The sequence below is a fragment of the Dendrobates tinctorius genome, unplaced genomic scaffold, assembly GCF_039654945.1.
Source record: "Dendrobates tinctorius isolate UK_male_01 unplaced genomic scaffold, ASM3965494v1 ptg000081l, whole genome shotgun sequence".
NCBI classification, from domain to species: domain Eukaryota; kingdom Metazoa; phylum Chordata; class Amphibia; order Anura; family Dendrobatidae; genus Dendrobates; species Dendrobates tinctorius.
The window spans coordinates 13717179-13735453 of record NW_027361749.1 but is presented as its reverse complement, the minus strand read 5'-3'; the positions used below and the strand labels follow the sequence as shown (position 1 = coordinate 13735453).

General features: G+C 50.0%; 1 protein-coding gene across 2 annotated transcripts in view; it reads right to left on the bottom strand.

Moving 5' to 3' along the window:
• Positions 1 to 18275, bottom strand: part of MCM4 (minichromosome maintenance complex component 4) — a 52980-nt gene that overhangs the window by 22105 nt on the left and 12600 nt on the right. For both annotated transcript variants that reach the window (XM_073583777.1, XM_073583778.1), the window contains exons 3-7: positions 5056 to 5220; positions 4803 to 4966; positions 4616 to 4717; positions 2481 to 2576; positions 2293 to 2388 (exon numbers count right to left, since the gene is read on the bottom strand). In XM_073583777.1, coding sequence (XP_073439878.1) covers positions 2293 to 2388; positions 2481 to 2576; positions 4616 to 4717; positions 4803 to 4966; positions 5056 to 5220 — 623 coding nt within the window. The remainder of the gene's footprint in view (positions 1 to 2292; positions 2389 to 2480; positions 2577 to 4615; positions 4718 to 4802; positions 4967 to 5055; positions 5221 to 18275) is intronic.

Below are 18275 nucleotides of genomic sequence, written 5' to 3'. Positions count from 1 at the left end.
GTAAGAAGGACCCCCATTTGACACATTTTTTTCCCTATTTTCCTTCTGAAAATTTGGGGTGCGTCTTATGGTCCGATGCGTCTTATAGTCCGAAAAATACGTAATAGTTTTTTCATATGCTGAAAGTATTTGCTAAATAATAATAATAAATTTTATTTCTATAGCGCCGACATATTCCGCAGCACTTTACATTTCAGAGGGGACTTGTACAGACGATAGACAATACAGCATAACAATAATCACATAGGTCATAACAGATACCAAGAGGAATAAGGGCCCTGCTCGCAAGCTTACAATCTATGAGGGAAAAAAGGTAGACACGAAAGGAACTGAGTCTATCAAATAATCTGAGTCTTCAGCACACAGTGCTGTTCTTGCCATCAAAACACCCCCGAGTACTGCAGGAATTAAGCAGTCATAAATAGACCATTATTTTTAATCTTTAAAGATTCCATAATAACAGGGTCTGTACCACAGGACTGGCGTATAGCAAATGTGGTGCCAATATTCAAAAAAGGGGACAAAAACTGAACTTGGAAATTATAGGCCAGTGAGCTTAACCTCAACTGTGGGTAAAATCCTGGAGGGTTTTCTAAGAGATACTATACTGGAGTATCTGGAGAAGAATAAACTTATGACCCAATATCAACATGGGTTTACAAGGGACCGTTCCTGTCAGACTAATCTGATAAGCTTTTATGAAGAGGTAAGTTCCGGACTGGACCAAGGGAATGCAGTGGACGTGGTGTACATGGACTTTTCAAAAGCTTTTGATACAGTGCCACACAAAAGGTTGATACATAAAATGAGAACAATGGGGATAGGGGAAAATATGTGTAGGTGGGTTAAGAGCTGGCTCAGGGATAGGAAACAAAGGGTGGTTATTAATGGAGCACACTCGGAATGGGTCACGGTTAGCAGTGGGGTACCACAGGGGTCAGTTTTGGGCCCGCTTCTTTTTAACATATTTATTAATGACCTAGTAAGGGGCATAGAGAGTAGAATTTCAATATTTGCAGATGACACTAAACTCTGCAGGGTAATCAATTCAGAGGAGGACAATTTTATATTACACCAGGATTTATGTAAACTAGAAGCTTGGGCTGATAAATGGCAAATGAGCTTTAAAGGGGATAAATGTAAGGTCATGCACTTTGGTAGAACGAACAAGATGTATAATTATGTGCTTAATTGTAAAACACTGGGCAAAACTGTCACTGAAAAAGACCTGGGTGTATGGGTGGACGACAAACTCACATTTAGTGGCCAGTGTCAGGAAGCTGCTGCAAAGGCAAATAAAATAATGGGATGCATTAAAAGAGGCAGCATAGATGCTCAGGAGGAGAACATAATTTTACCTCTATATAAGTCACTAGTGCGACCACACTTTGAATACTGTGTACAGTTCTGGTCTCCGGTGTATAAGAAAGACATAGCTGAACTGGAGCGGGTGCAGAGAAGAGCGACCAAGGTTATTAGGGAACTGGGGGGTCTGCAATACCAAGACAGGTTATTACACTTGGGGTTATTTAGTTTGGAGAATCGAAGGCTTACGGGTGATCTTATTACAATGTATAAATATATGAAGGGACAATACCAAGACCTATCTAATGATCTTTTTACTCTTAGACCTGTGACGGGGACAAGGGGGCATCCTCTACGTCTGGAGGAAAGAAGGTTTAAGCATACTAACAGACGCGGATTCTTTACTGTAAGAGCAGTGAGACTATGGAACTCTCTGCCATATGATGTTGTAATGAGTGATTCCCTACTAAAATTTAAGAAGGGACTGGATGCCTTTCTTGAAAAGTATAATATTACAGGGTATATACACTAGTTTCCTTAGTGTTGCGTTGATCCAGGGAGCTAGCCTGATTGCCGTATGTGGAGTCGTGAAGGAATTTTTTTCCCCAATGTGAAGCTTACTGTTTGCCACATGGGTTTTTTTTTTTGCCTTCCTCTGGATAAACATGTTAGGGCAAGTTAGGATAGGATGGGTTGAACTAGATGGACTTAAAGTCTCCCTTCAACCTTAATTACTATGTAAAATGACAGCACTACAGAACCCATAAACTATTAGATTCTTTTGGGCAAATTTGGAATCAGATGCATGTCAGAGCCAGCACAGAAGTGGCTTCTATAATGGGCAGGAGCCACTAAAAACTTTACACTGCCTTAACCACCTACTTGATTTTGCTACACAGAAGAGGCATTAAAAAGATTAACATGGATATAGCCAACTTAAAAATATAATACCTTACGGTTAGTAACACTTGTTTATTGCTTGATTACCTGTGGATAGCAAACAAGCTGTCTATACAGATCTTGGTCAAATGTCCTCAGATGCTCACAATCGATATTTAGGAATGGGTCACCAACCACATTGATCTATACACACAAAAAAAAAAAAAAAAATTGGGGGTTTAGGTTAAAATATTATCAAACTTTTGAGACTTCAAAAAAGTGCACCTTAGTTTTACCTCTTCAAGACGTTGCATATAAATAGGCTCATTCAAATCCAAGCCAACATTATCCTCCTCTTTGGCAGCTGGATCAATAAAACGCTGGATAAAACGCTGCAAAAAAAAAATGGATTGTTAAGTGTTCATTTATGTAAAAATCTGAGTCTACATCGAAAATAAATTTTTAAAGTAAGCTAAGGACTGTCAAACGTACTTAAAGCAACGTCAAAACACTAGTCATCCGAGGTGTTCATACATTCACCTAGCAGGGAAACCCTGACCAGTAAGTATGGTAATCTACACTACTGTACAGATAGAGCTGTGCAATACCACTTCTGCATTGGGAGGTGATCGACGTTGATAACTTTGCAATGGCAGATACCTGCCAGGAAGAGCAAACAAAATGAAGAGATCATGCACACATATTGACAGGTAACTGTGTCGTCAGCGCCTATCACCTCATGGAAGTCAGCAGTACCGGACAATACCTTTATACAAGAATTCTTTCATTATTAGAAATCCCTTCCATTATCCTTTTATAGAAACACTAGATTATGGCCCGATGCTATCGCATCGGGAGGATGCGATAGCATCACACCTCTTGCCATATTAACCCTCAACACACACACTCCTCTCACCTTTCACCACCTCCACTCACTCTTTCACTCCACATACGACCCCTTCTCTCACTCCGTCTCTCATACTCACGCCGTCATCGCCGCTGCTCCAGTATCCCCGACATCTTCTTCCGCCGGCGCCATCCTGGATCCAGACGTTGTCCACGCCGGCGACATGTTCTTGCGGCGACGCCATCTTGAGTATCGTGAAACCCCGCGATAATCAAGATGGCGTCGCCGGAAGAACATGTCGCCGGCGTGGACGACGTCGGGATCCAAAATGGCGTCGGCGAAATCTCGCGAGTTTTCGCCGACGCCATTTTGGATCCCGACGTCGTCCTCGCCGGCGACGCCATCTTGAGTATCGCGGGATTTCACCGATCCAAAATAGCGTCGCCGCAGGAAGATGTCGCCGGCGTGGATGCGGTCGGGATCCAAAATGGCGTCGGCGAAATCTCGCGAGATTTCGCCGACGCCATTTTGGATCCCGACGTCCTCCACGCCGGCGACGCCATCTTGACTATCGCAGGATTTCGCCGATCCAAAATGGCGTCGCCGCAAGAACATGTCGCCGGCGTGGAGGACGTCTGGATCCAGGATGGCGCCGGTGGAAGATGTCGGGGATCGTGGATCAGCAGCGATGACGGCGTGAGTATGAGAGACGGAGTGAGAGAAAGGGTCGTATGTGGAGTGAAAGAGTGAGTGGACGTGAGTGGTGATGGTGAGAGGAGTGTGTGTTGAGGGTTAAAATGGAAAGAGGTGTGCGGTGACGTCACCGGTTACAACTGGACGGAAGTTGTTACAACCGGAAGCTGCTTAGGGCATTTATTATTATAGATTACAAGGATTCTACTGCAACAATCTAGTAGCTTTTTGAACTCCTGTTAGGCTGTGTTCGCAAGTTGCAGAACATAAATAAGTGATCCATTGGCTGTAGTGTGTGTCAGCAGCTCTCTTTTAGAAAACATAGGATTGCTCAGTAAAGCAAGTACTCCAGTGTAAGGGTACCGTTACACTTAGCGGTGCACCAGCGATCCCGACAACGATATGGATCGCTGGTGCTCGCTAAGTGGTCGCTAGTGAGCTGCCACACAGGCAGATCTCACCAGCGATATAGCAGGGGTCGGGGATCGCTACTTACCTGTCAGACGCGTCGATCCTGACGTCCTCCTGCCCGCGTCCACGCATCGCTCGTCGGCGCCACAGGAAACCCAGCAGGAAGTGGCCGACGAGAAATGGTCCAGGACGTTCTCGCGCGACCAGCGATAACCAGCGGGGGAGCCAGTCGGAGGTAAGTATCAGACAAAGCGATATCGCTAGCAATATCGCTGCTACGTCACAAAATCGGTGACGTTACAGCGATATTGCTAACAATATCGCTATGTGTAACGGGCCCCTTAGGAGGAATCGGGAGACAGCTCCTGGCTGAACGACTGAGTATATGGGGCGCTTTACTCTGATTAAATGGTTTATTCATAACGCTAGAAACACTGAATATGCTGAAAACTAAGGTAAAGGTCCTCAGTGCTTTCTCACCTGAAATTTTTCTCTGCATGTAATCACATTCACATCAGTTCCCCAAATCACTAGCTTTTGTTCCATCGACTGTTCATTTGTCACAAGCTCTTCCACAGCAGGCTGCAAATAGAGGAAAAGTTACATTAAAGCAGAAAAAAAAAAAAAAGCATTATAGTAACATCACTAAAACATGATGACCCCTCACCTGGTCCGACTGCAAATCCACCTGCTTGAGTTTGCGAGCTGACCCTAAATCAGGTCGTTGCCTAGCAGGAGTGCCACGTATGCCACTCCTAGGGGTGCCCTCCACTCTAGAGCTTGGCGTTCCATACGTCAGAGGAGAGCTCAAATCAAGTTCGCTCTGAACAACTGCAATGTTACAAATCACATGGTTTTACTAACATGATTAAATCAAACTTTAGAAGTGCATACAGAACTGCACAGTAGCACAGACATACTTGAATGTCGTGATGGGGCCGGGCTGGAGAAAAGAAGCTCTTGCCCACTGAGACTTTGGAGATCACCAGATGGTGACGTTGGCATAGGCAGAAGTTCACCAACTGATGTGGAGTCCTCGGTCCTTCGTCTCTGTGATGGAGGGGAGTGAACTTCCTCACTCCGCGCTTATAAGAAAAACAAACATAAATCAGCACAGGATTTTAATCCACAGACCATCTTGTTTCTTGTCCATTATGGCTCAAGCCTCGAACAACACATCAATAAATGAAACTAAAGTCTCTAGGTATAATAAAGTAATGTACAGATATTAGAGCACTATAGCAATAGACATTAAAGAGGTTGTTCCCTTTCTGATAATTGTTGGTTCCAGATGCAGTTTATAAAAAAATAAAAATTAAACCGCACTGTACTCTCCTTCTTTGGGTCCACTAGTGAGTCTCCACCGCTGCTCAGGGAGTCTGGCCCTGGTTGCAGCACTGACATCAGACAGCACTGCAGCCAATCTCTGAGCTCAGCCGCTTTGCCAGTGTTCTCTATGAGCAGCCGAGCTCAAGGTTTGACTGTGATGCAGATGTGACTTCAGCGCCATAGCAATTACTGGGAACAGTGCAAAGACGCACCAGTGGACCCAGGTAAGGAGTATAGTGTTTTTTTGTTTTTTTTTTTATACAGAAATCCATCTTCTTGATTTCAGCGTCAAAGCCATGCCTTTACAATACAAAAGCCTACTCACAGGTTCTCTTTAAAGCTGCTCAACACGATCTTTTGATTACAATCTTCTCAAACAATCTTGACATCAGAATATCATTTAGATTAGATTACCAATTTTAACCCCTTCATGACATGACGTAAACTTATGTCATATTCCAGCTCTGATGCCAAGCCAGCATCTGGCGATTTGCCTCTAACAGCCGCGGGTGGAGTAGCGCTCTGCTTGCGACTGTTAAATCCCTGTCAATCTCTGACAGCAGCATTTAACATGCGCCGCAGGGGGCGTACGTCGCTCCACGCCGATGAACTGCTATGTATAGCACAAGCAACCAGATGATCGCAGCTTCAAGTTCCTTAAGGAAATTACTGAATACAGCAAGAAGTGAACACAAGTTTTAAAAAAGCTGCATAGTCACACTTTTACTAACCTGGAGAATCACCTTGCTAGGCGAGTTTTACCATATAGTGAATAGGGTAAATATTAAAAACAAAAAAAAAATCCCCACACAATTGTGATATTGCACTTTTTTTTGCAATTTTAACGAATTTGTAATTTTGTCCCTATTTTCCAGTATATTACATAAGATGAATGGTGTCATTCAAAAGTAAAAACTAACCGTATTTTTCACATTATAAGACACACCGCAAATTTTGAGGGTAAAGAAAATAGGGAAAAAATTTTTTTTAAATAAAATGGTGGCGTTTCTTATAATCCATGCGTCTTATTGCTTACTGGGGGTGGTGGCTGCGGTGAAGCGGGGTCCCAGGGTCGCTGCTGGAGGAGGCAGGAGTGGGGCGATGCTGCAGGCCGCAAGCTGGGAATGGGGGGGGGGGGTTCCGATGCCACTGTGGGTGTCTCCGGTACTACAGTGGTATCTACTATCTGGCGCTGTGGGGGATGTCCGACGCTGCTGCCCACTGGTGCCGCTGCGTTTGTCTCCGGTCTTTGGTGGAGCCCCAGCAGTTTCATGGGTTTCCTGTGCGGTAGACTCCGGGAAAATAGCTGCCGGGGACAACACATGCGCAGAAGGAGATCTCGGGAGATGAGATTTCAGTGCTGAAATCTCATCTCCCGAGAGTTCCATCTGCGCATGCGCTGGTTCGGCGGCCATTTCCTTGAAGTCCTAAGCGGTAGATACCGGCGCTAAGTCCGGAAACTCGTAGCCCGATACTGGAAATGCAATGGCACCGGCCTGCACTATGCCACCAGCATACTGCTGAATACCGCACCGACACCCCCAGCTCCAGGCCTGCTGCATTGCCCCACCGGTGACCCTGCCTTCTTCCAGCCCGCTCCGCAGCCGTCGCCAGCCCCTCAGTAAGAAATATTTTTTTTCACTATTCGCTTTGTAAGATGCACCCCCATTTCCCCCCTAATTTGGGGGGAAATAAAAGTGCGTATAAGGATAGTTTCACACTAGCGTTTTTTTTAGCGCTGCGCTTCGTGCGCAATAGAATCGTATGCAAAAAACGCAAAATGCGTTTTGTATGCGTTTGCTTTTTTTAGGCACATGCGTTTTCACCAGTTACTAGCCATGTTAACTCTTAAAACGCATGCGTGCGCATGTCCATGCGCACGCCTGCGTTTCCATAGACTGTAATGTGATTTTTTTGTGCATTCTGTGCGCAAGCGTTTTTTTTGAGACAGGTCGGACAGACCAAAAATGCAACAGGTTGCTTCCGGCGCGCCTAGGCGCACACTGCCAAAAAACAGGATTTATTGGGTTGCTTACCGTAAAATCTGTTTCTTGGAGCCTTCATTGGGGGACACAGAGACCATGGGTGTATGCTTTGCTGCCACTAGGAGGCTGACACTATGCACAAAAAAATGTTAGCTCCTCCTCCGCAGTATACACCCTACCGACCGGCACCAATTTCCTCAGTTAGTGAGAAAGCAGTAGGAGAAGTAACAAAACAGAATGAAAACAGAACAGACAACTCAACTGTAACCAACCGACAAACATAAGAACAGGAGTTGTAAAACATGGGAGGGTGCTGTGTCCCCCAATGAAGGCTCCGAGAAACAGATTTTACGGTAAGCAACCCAAAAAATCCTGTTTTCTCGTTCGCCTTATTGGGGGACACAGAGACCATGGGACGTCCCAAAGCAGTCCCTGGGGTGGGAAACAAACTTCCATCAGGCCAGCGGACTCACCACCGCGGCCTGCAGAATCCGTCTACCTAGGCTGGCGTCCGCCGAAGCGTAGGTGTGGACTCTCTAGAATTTCACAAACGTGTGAACCAATGACCATGTTGCAGCTTTGCAAAGCTGCAGCGCGGAAGCTCTGTGGCGCACCGCCCAGGAGGCACCCACTGCCCGAGTAGAGTGGGCCCTGAACCCCGGAGGGGCTCCGCGACGCTTAACTCGGTAGGCTTCCAAAATTGCCGATCTGATCCAGCGAGCAATAGTAGCCTTTGACGCCGAGTGACCTTTCCGTGCCCCATCAGGGATAATGAAGAGACTCTGTCTTTCGCAAGGAAGTCGTCCTAGACAGATAGACTCTTATCGCCCTAACCAGGTCCAGCTTGTTCAAGGACCGCTCTCGGGGATGAGTTGGATACGGACAAAAGGATGGTAGCACGATATCCTCGTTGAGGTGAAACGAGGACACCACCTTCGGCAGGAAAGAGGGCGGAGGCTGCAGAACTACCTTATCCTGGTGGAGTACCAGAAAAGGGGAGCGGCACGAAAGAGCTGCCAATTCCGACACGCGCCGGACGGAGATGATGGCCACCAGAAAGGCTACCTTCCAAGAAAGGAGAGAAAGGGAAATATCCCTGAGGGGTTCAAAGGGAGGACCTTGCAGAACCTCAAGAACCAGATTAAGATCCCATGGATCCACGGGCGCCCGCTACGGCGGAACCGTGTGAGCCACGCCCTGAAGAAAGGTCTTAACCTGAGAACGGGAAGCCAATGTTTTCTGAAATAGAATGGACAGCGCCGAAACTTGACCCTTCAGGGAACTGAGGGCAAGGCCCACATCCAATCCTGCCTGAAGAAACACTAGGACTGAAGGGAGCGAAAAGGACATGGGCGCGATGTCATTGGTCTCACACCAAGTGAAACAGACCTTCCAAGTACGGTAGTAGATCTTGGAAGATGATGGCTTTCTGGCTCGGATCATGGTCTGAACTACCGGGTCGGAAAATCCTGCCCGTTTCAGAACCTCGGTCTCAACAGCCACGCCGTTAAATTGAGGGGCCGAGAATTGGGGTGGCAAATCGGTCCCTGAGACAGCAGATCTGTTCTGTCTGGAAGCTTCCAGGGGGCGTCTGGGAGAAGGTTGACAATGTCCGCGAACCAAGAACTTCTGGGCCAATTCGGGGCGATGAGAATGACTGGAATTCCTTCTGCCTTGATCTTTTTCAACAGGTTGGGAAGAAGAGGCAGAGGAGGGAACAGGTAGGGAAGGTCGAACTGGGACCAAGGAACGGCCAGGGCGTCGGCGCCCACTGCCAGAGGGCCCCGAGACCTGGACACGAATTGTGGGACTTTCCTGTTGAGGCGAGACGCCATGAGGTCTACATCCGGGGTTCCCCACCGAAGGCAGAGCAGATGAAACACTTCCGGATGTAGGGACCACTCTCCCACCACGAGACCCTTGCGGCTGAGAAAATCGTTGTCCCAGTTGTCTACGCCGGGAATGTGCACCGCGGAAATTGTCGGAACGGAAATCTCCGCCCAACGAAGAATCTTGGACCCCTCCGCCAGGGCTGAGACACTCCGTGTTCCCCCTTGGCGGTAGACATATGCCACCGCTGTGGCGATGTCTGTCTCAATCCGTACTGGCAGTCCCTTGAGGAGCCTTTCCCAGTGAACGAGAGCAAGATGGATAGCTCGAATCTCCAGAATGTTGATCGGTACTGATTCCCGATCCGACTATCGACCCTGAACAGTGTGGTTTCGGAACACTGCACCCCAACCGAGGAGACTGGCATCTGTGGTTACCATCTGCCAGCGAATGGGAAGGAAGAATCGACCCGATAGAATGAGAGGTGACGACAACCACCAGTTGAGGGACCGCTTGATCCGGTAAGAAGGAGGAACAGGGCGATCCAGGGACCGAGGCGACCTGTTCCACTTCGACAGAATGGCCTGCTGGAGAGGTCTGGTGTGAAATTGGGCAAAGGGAACTGCCTCTATCGCCACCACCATCTTTCCCAGGACCCTCCTGGCTGTACGGAGGGACGGGAATCGTGAGATCTGCAGCAATCGTACTTCCTGCTGCAGAGAGAGAATCTTCTTTTGTGGGAGAAAGACCCTTGACCGACAAGTGTCGAACAGAAGGCCTAGAAAGACCAGGCGTTGGGTAGGAACCAGACAGGACTTTTTCCTGTTGACGATCCACCCGAAATCGGAAAGAGTGTCCAGGACGATTGACAAACTTTGGTGAGCCTGTTGAAATGAGGGAGCCCTGATCAGAATATCGTCTAGGTACGGGAAAAGAACGAGACCTCTGACTCTCAACAAAGCCATCAACGCAGCCACGATCTTCGTGAAGAGTCTGGGAGCGGTGGCAAGACCGAAGGGCAGTGCGACGAGCTGGTAGTGGTGCTGTCTGAGGAGAGAGGCGATAGCCATAGAGAACCCCGGGATCAAGGCTGGATCCTTTGGAGGCCGGGATTCGAAGAAACGATCCCGGGGAGAGAGACGAACTGTATCTTGAATCCTGAGGATACGACCTCCGTGACCCAAGCGTCCTCTACGGAGGCCAGCCAAACGTCCCTGAAGGAAGGAAATCGGCCTCCCGATTGGAAAGGCCCCTCACCTGTCCGACGATAGTCATGCTGAAGTAGACCGTCCAGATCCAGATCTGGACGGTCTGCTCTGAGAAGAGTGGGATCGCCAGGAAGGAGTGGGTCTGAAGGAAACTTTCTCTCTCTCCTGGCAAGCCTGCGGTCTCTGTTGGCTAGAGGAGTCGTCCGCCGTATTGAAACCGTGGAAAGTCCGAAAGGGTCGAAACTGACGCCTTAGTGGAGGTCTGCGAGGATTGGACTGAGGGAGGAGTGAACTCGTGCCTCCGGTAGCGTCCTTAATAATCTGGTCCAATTGGGACCCAAAGAGGCGCACCCCCTGAATAGGCAAGTTAGTGAGGGACTTTTTAGAAGACAAGTCCGCTTGCCAGGCCTTTAGCCAAACTGGACGTCGAATTGCAACTACGTTGCTTGACGCCTGAACTGCACAGGATGCGGCATCCAAGGAAGCGGAAAGAAGATAGTCCCCAGCAAGGGAGATCTGATTGGCGAGATCGGCCAAACGCTCCGGTTGCGCCTTATCTAAGACGCCTTGACGAAGGTCGTCTGCCCACGTGGCTATGGCCTTTGCTGCCCAGGATGAAGCAAAGATTGGGCACACAGCCGCTGAAGCCGCTTCAAAGGCAGACTTCGCCAGGGATTCTATAATCCTGTCATTAGAATCCTTTAGGGACGCCACGCCTGAAAGCGGGAGAACCGTGTTATTGGAAAGCCTGGACACGGGCGGATCCACCGAGGGAGAGGCCGACCAGTTGTCCGTGAGCTCCTTAGCAAATGGGTAGAGTACGCCTAGACGTTTTCCTCTTTGAAAGCGTCTGGTCGGATCCTCTCTTTCCTTGGTAAAAATCTTCCCAAACTCGGAATGGAAAGGAAAAACCCTGGAGGGAGTTTCTGCCCGTCTGAACGAAACCTCCTGATCTGTGGATTTTTTCAGGGGAGTCAGGAATATCGAAAGTATGATGGATCGCTGCAATGAGGTTCTGCACTGTGACCTTCATGTTTGCATCCTGGTCTGAATCCAGCTCTAAAATCCCCTCAGATGACCTGTCCGAAAGCACTTCATCTGACTCGGGAGAGGAGGCCCGAGAGGGAGGCTGCTGAGAAGGGCTATGCGGTGAGATGGGACTAGGAGAGGAATCCGGCTGGGCATCTTGCCTGGGTCTTTTGCGACTAACGCTGGCTGACTCAGATGGAACAATTTGGGACCTGCTTGGCCCTGCTGAAGAGTCCAGGGGCAACTTATCAAGAACGGCCACCAGGGACTGAGACACCTTGGTGAGGTCTGCCACTGATTGAGATAGCGAGGAGGCCCAGCCAGGCATGGGGGGGGGTTCACTCTCACCTGGAGCCGTAGATGGCTCCTGGACGGCGTCAGGCTGAATTGGGTTGCTACAATCCAGGCAGAGGGGAGTGGACTGGCCTGAGGGAAGTTTGCGATTGCACGAAGAACATGCAAAGAACTTGACTAAAGTGCAGGGGGGGGGCAGTAGAGCGGGTACGATCAGACTTAGAGGTAGACATAGTGAAAAGCTGAGGTAATGCCAGAAGGTTGGGGGACAGAGGGTGGAGAAGGGTCAGTCTGCAGTGCAGAGCTACTCACGGTCCTGTGTCCCCAGAAGCGATGCTCTGCGACCTGTCAGTGGATGCAGGTCAGAGCGAAATCCGGCCGATAGACCTCCTGAACGAAAAAACCAGCTGGCAGAAGATGATCCGGTGACGAGCTGGTGTCCGGCTAACAGGCTGGTAAAATGGCGCCTGCCTGAGAAAGAGCGTGCGTCCAGGAGAGGAGGGAGGGCGGAGCACATCGCAGGGTTAAAATTCACCGCCCTCTAGCCAATAGCAGGCTGGGCAGGTGAAGGACAGGCGGTGGGAGGGCCTGGGAAGAGCGGGAGAGAAGCCCGCTTAGAAGAAAGGGGCGGGGGGCGTGGCCGCGACGCAGCGGTAGGCCCGAACTGAAGCCGGGGCCTAAATTAGTTGCGGCGGCCGCCTGTCAGCAGGGGGTCGGCGCGGAGGTCGGAAGAAGGGGACGCCGCAGCCGCAAGCCGCTCTCAAGGGGCCAGCAAAAAAGAGCATGGTGTGCCTATAGATGTAGGGCGACTGCATGCGACCGCAGCGCCCGCATCTGTCACGCGGGGCTTAGGACAACTAAGGCATAAATACCCGGGGCCCCTGTGGTGTCCCTTTCACTAGGGGAAACCCTGTCTGACCCTCAACCCAGGGTTTTTGCTGAAGGTGCAAATGCCTGAGCCTCCACCCTTTCCTTATCTCCTGCTCAGCCCTGCACTTAACCCTCCACCCTCCACCCAGTGAGGAGACACACCACCAAAGCTCCCACACAAATAAGACAGACAGGGAGAACTTAAACTGCACTGCGTCGCACACACACAGGAATATACAGTAATGTGAACAGGGCACAACTAAACACAAATATGGGAAGGAGAAAGGATAACGACGGATCATACGACACCAGATACGAATCTCTCTCTCTGCAACACCTCCACTCCAGACCGGAACCACTTGGTATGAAAACACAAGCTATAATCGGCGACGCCCATATGCCAGTATGACTATTTAAAGACCATGGGCGTGACTAACCTTCCAACCTGGTCTCCAGCAGGATTAACCCCCGAGAGCCTGAAGATCAAGCCGGCGCCACTGAGGCTATAGTGGCTGGAGGTGGAACTACCTCTGCCTGCCGGACGCTGTGGTGTGAACAGCGTCCGACATGACAGTACCCCGTCTTCTACGAGGGACCCCAGGGCCCTCAAGACTCATAGGACCCGGCTTGTCCGGATGACGATGGTGAAAAGAACTGACCAGCCGATCCGCATGTATGTCTGAGGCTGGAACCCAAGACCTCTCCTCCGGACCATACCCCCGCCAGTGCACCAAATACTGAAGAGTACGGCGTACTACTCGAGAGTCCACTACCTTGGCGACCTCGAACTCTAAATCGCCATCCACCATGACTGGAGGTGGCATCGGCGTCGTGTCCACCAAGCCTACCACCTTTTTCAATAAAGCCCTGTGAAAAACGTTATGTATTCTGTACACCGCAGGAAGTTCCAACCGATAAGCCACTGGGTTAATGATGGCAGAAATCCTAAAAGGCCCAATAAACCTTGGACCCAGTTTTAAAGATGGAATTTTGAGTTTTATGTTCTTCGTAGCTAACCACACCCATTCACCCACACACAGGTCCGGACCTGGCACGCGTCTACTGTCAGCCACCCGTTTGTACCTGGCACTCATGCTCAACAAACGCTGTTTCACCCGCCTCCAGACTGATGACAATTGGGCTCCTAGCTGATCCTCCTCCGGGACACCCCCGGAGTCACCCTGACGTAAGGTACAAAACTGAGGATGTTGACCGTACACACAAAAGAATGGAGACTCTCCTGATGACTCTTGGCGGTGATTATTTAACGCGAATTCGGCCAGAGGAAGGAAAGTAGACCACTCCTCCTGGTTGTCGGACACAAAACATCGTAAATACTGTTCTAGATTTTGGTTCATGCGCTCAGTTTGTCCATTAGACTGTGGATGAAACGCCGATGAATGTGACAACTTGATCCCCAACCTTGAGCAAAAAGCTTTCCAAAACCTTGCCACAAATTGCGTACCCCTATCAGATACTATGTCAGATGGTACTCCGTGGAGTCTGACCACCTCCTTCACAAATACCTGAGCCAACGTCTTAGCATTGGGCAAAGAAGACAACGCCACAAAATGCGCCATCTTTGAAAAACGGTCAACCACCACCAGGATGACCGTGTTCCCTGCCGAGGCTGGCAAGTCAGTGATAAAATCCATGGAGATTTCTGTCCATGGCCTATTGGGTATCCCCAGAGGCTGTAGCGTGCCAGCAGGACGGGTTCGGGGTGACTTAGCCATAGCGCACGTGATGCAAGCTGCCACGTACGAGACCACGTCCTGCCGGATTTTGGGCCACCAGAAACGACGCGATACCAGCTCTAAGGTGCCCTTCACCCCTGGATGACCAGCCAGTACCGAATCGTGGTGTTCCTTCAACACCTTAAGCCGAAGATGCAGGGGTACAAATGATTTGTTGGCGGGAAGTCCTGGTGGTACCTCCTCTTGGGCCTCGGCAATCTCCGCCTCTACCTCCGTCGTGAGAGCCGAGACCACTACCCCTTTCTGGAGGATGGGTACCGGCTCTTCCCGAGGTTCTCCCCCCGGAAAACACCTAGACAAAGCATCCGCCTTGGTGTTTTTAGCCCCGGGACGGTACGTCACAAGAAAATTGAAACAAGTAAAAAACAAATGCCCAGCGAGCCTGCCTAGGAGACAGACGCTTGGCCGACTCCAGATAGAGCAGATTCTTATGGTCGGTGATAACTGTGACCTGGTGAGCCGCCCCCTCCAAGAAGTGTCGCCATTCCTCAAAAGCCAGTTTGATGGCCAACAACTCCCTGTTGCCGATATCATAATTCCGTTCGGCCGGCGACAGCTTCTTGGAGAAGTAGGCGCATGGATGCATCTCGCTCAAGGACGAGCCTTGAGACAGTACTGCCCCCACTCCCACCTCCGACGCATCAACCTCTACCACAAAAGGTTTAGACACGTCTGGTTGCACCAGAATGGGGGCTGAAGCAAAACTATTCTTCAGACGCTCAAATGCACGTATAGCCACCTCAGGCCAGTTCGCCAGATCGGCACCCTTTTTTTGTCATGTCCGTGAGCGGTTTGGCGACAGTCGAAAAGTGTTTTATAAATTTCCTATAATAATTCGCAAACCCAAGGAACCGCTGGAGTGCTTTCAGACTCTCCGGCCTCTCCCATTGCAGCACTGCTTGCACCTTAGCGGTGTCCATTTTAAAACCGGCTGCGGACACAATATATCCCAAAAAGGGCAACTCCTGGACAAAAAATAAACATTTTTCCAGCTTAGCATAGAGCTGGTTCTCCCGGAGCAACTGTAACACCTGCCTAACATGCTCCAAATGAGTGTCCCGATCGCTAGAATAAATGAGGATATCATCCAGGTATACAATCACAAATCTCCCCAGGACATGAGCAAATACATCATTAATAAAATGTTGGAAAACGGCAGGCGCGGTGGTCAACCCAAATGGCATAACCAGACTCTCAAAATGACCCTCAGGAGTGTTAAACGCCGTCTTCCACTCATCCCCCTGACGGACCCTTATGAGGTTATACGCCCCCCTGAGGTCCAGCTTGGAAAACCATTTCGCCCCCGCTACCTGGTTGAACAAATCCGGGATCAACGGCATTGGGTAGGGATCACGGATAGTAATCTGGTTTAACTCTCGGAAATCCAGACACGGGCGTAACTCCCCATCTTTCTTCTTAATGAAGAAAAACCCCGCGGCTACAGGCGAGGACGAAGGCCGGATGTGTCCTTTGCTCAGACTCTCCGCGATGTAGTCTTTCAGAGCTTGCCTCTCAGGACCAGAAATATTAAACATCCTGGCCTTAGGTAATTTGGCCCCGGGTTTTAACCTAATCGCACAGTCATAGGCTCTATGTGGAGGCAGTTCTGAGCAACCCTTCTCAGAGAAAACATCCGCGAAATCCTGCAAAGCCTCCGGCAGGCTGGGCGTCACGGCGGACACACATGTGGCCAAGCAATTGTCTTGGCAGAAACCACTCCATTGCACTATGTCCTGAGTTTTCCAATCAATTACCGGGTTGTGCCTGGACAGCCATGGAAAACCCAGGACCATTTGAGCTGGGAGATTACGGAGGACCCTACATGTAACCGACTCAGAATGTAGGACCCCAATGTGGAGTTTCACCTCTGCCACAAACTCAGTAATCTCCCCTTGAGGGAGTGGAACAGCATTTATGGTCACCACCTGTATGGGGTGAGGAAGTTTTTCGATCTTAAACCCGGCGGTGTGTGCAAACTCCTCATCTATGAGATTGGTAGCGGAACCGCTATCCACAAACACTGATATAGGTAGCTCTCTGCCGGCGATAATAACCTTGGCAGGGAGCATACATTGAGATACCATCATGGAGGATATGCATACGCTCAGTTGGGTCTCCTCCATACCCTCTGAGCTTAACAGTTTTCCGCCGATGTGACCCTCTTAGGTAGTACCGGGCAAACGTTAACATAATGACCTCTTTTACCACAGTAGAAACATGCTCCGGGCTTCCGGAATCCCGGAGCGCGAGGCTGAACCTGTGCCACGCCAGCAATCTGCATAGGTTCAGGGGACTCATCTACTTCAACCACACCTGCACCTCTGCTTTCCCCCAGAGGTAGCGTCTCCTGTGCCCCCTGGCGAAAACGGCGATCAATACGTATCACCAAACTCATGGCAGACTCCAATGATGCCGGAGTCTCATACATCAGGAGGGCTTGTTTCACCCTCCCTGATACCCCATGAATAAACTGGCTCCGCAGTGCTGGGTCATTCCACTGTGTGTCTACAGCCCAGCGGCGAAATTCCGAACAATAGTCCTCTGCCAAGCGCTCCCCCTGGCGGAGGGCGCGGATTTTAGATTCCGCTAGAGCCAGTCGGTCAGGGTCATCGTAAATGAGCCCGAGGGCAGAAAAAACATTATCGACCGAATGAAATGTAGCAGAGTCAGCTGGTAAGGAAAATGCCCATGCTTGGGGGTCACCACTCAGTAATGACAACACCAGCCCTACTCGCTGGGCCTCATTACCTGAGGAGATTGGCCGCATGCGGAAGTATAATTTGCAGGCCTCCCGAAATACGACAAATTTGCTGCGATCGCCTGAAAATCGTTCTGGCAGCGGAAACTTCGGCTCTGCACCGATACCTGCAGATGCCGTTTGCACCTTTGCTACTACCAGGCCCTGCTGCTGAACTGCCCCTTTCAACTCGGAGACCTGTAAGGACAGCGCCGCCAACTGGCGGGTCATGGAATCCATGGGATCCATGGACTCCTGAAAAAATGTGGGCCGATTATAATGTCACGCGGGGCTTAGGACAACTAAGGCAGAAATACCCGGGGCCCCTGTGGTGTCCCTTTCACTAGGGGAAACCCTGTCTGACCCTCAACCCAGGGTTTTTGCTGAAGGTGCAAATGCCTGAGCCTCCACCCTTTCCTTATCTCCTGCTCAGCCCTGCACTTAACCCTCCACCCAGTGAGGAGACACACCACCAAAGCTCCCACACAAATAAGACAGACAGGGAGAACTTAAACTGCACTGCGTCGCACACACACAGGAATATACAGTAATGTGAACAGGGCACAACTAAACACAAATATGGGAAGGAGAAAGGATAACGACGGATCATACGACACCAGATACGAATCTCTCTCTCTGCAACACCTCCACTCCAGACCGGAACCACTTGGTATGAAAACACAAGCTATAATCGGCGACGCCCATATGTCAGTATGACTATTTAAAGACCGTGGGCGTGACTAACCTTCCAACCTGGTCTCCAGCAGGATTAACCCCCGAGAGCCTGAAGATCAAGCCGGCGCCACTGAGGCTATAGTGGCTGGAGGTGGAACTACCTCTGCCTGCCGGACGCTGTGGTGTGAACAGCGTCCGACATGACAGCATCCCTGTGCCATTGAAGAGGCCCCCTGTCCGTCGGGAATGAGCAGCCAGGTAATAAAAATTTTAAAAAAAAAAATCTATACTCACCCATCCCCGATCCGTTACTGAAGAAGTCCTGCGTCTCATCCAACCGACAGGCTCTGGTAGGCGAGTGGGAGGGAGACTGGCGACAAGGACCCCTGGAGTCGCTGGCACGTCTTGGTGTCGGCGTCCGTCTGG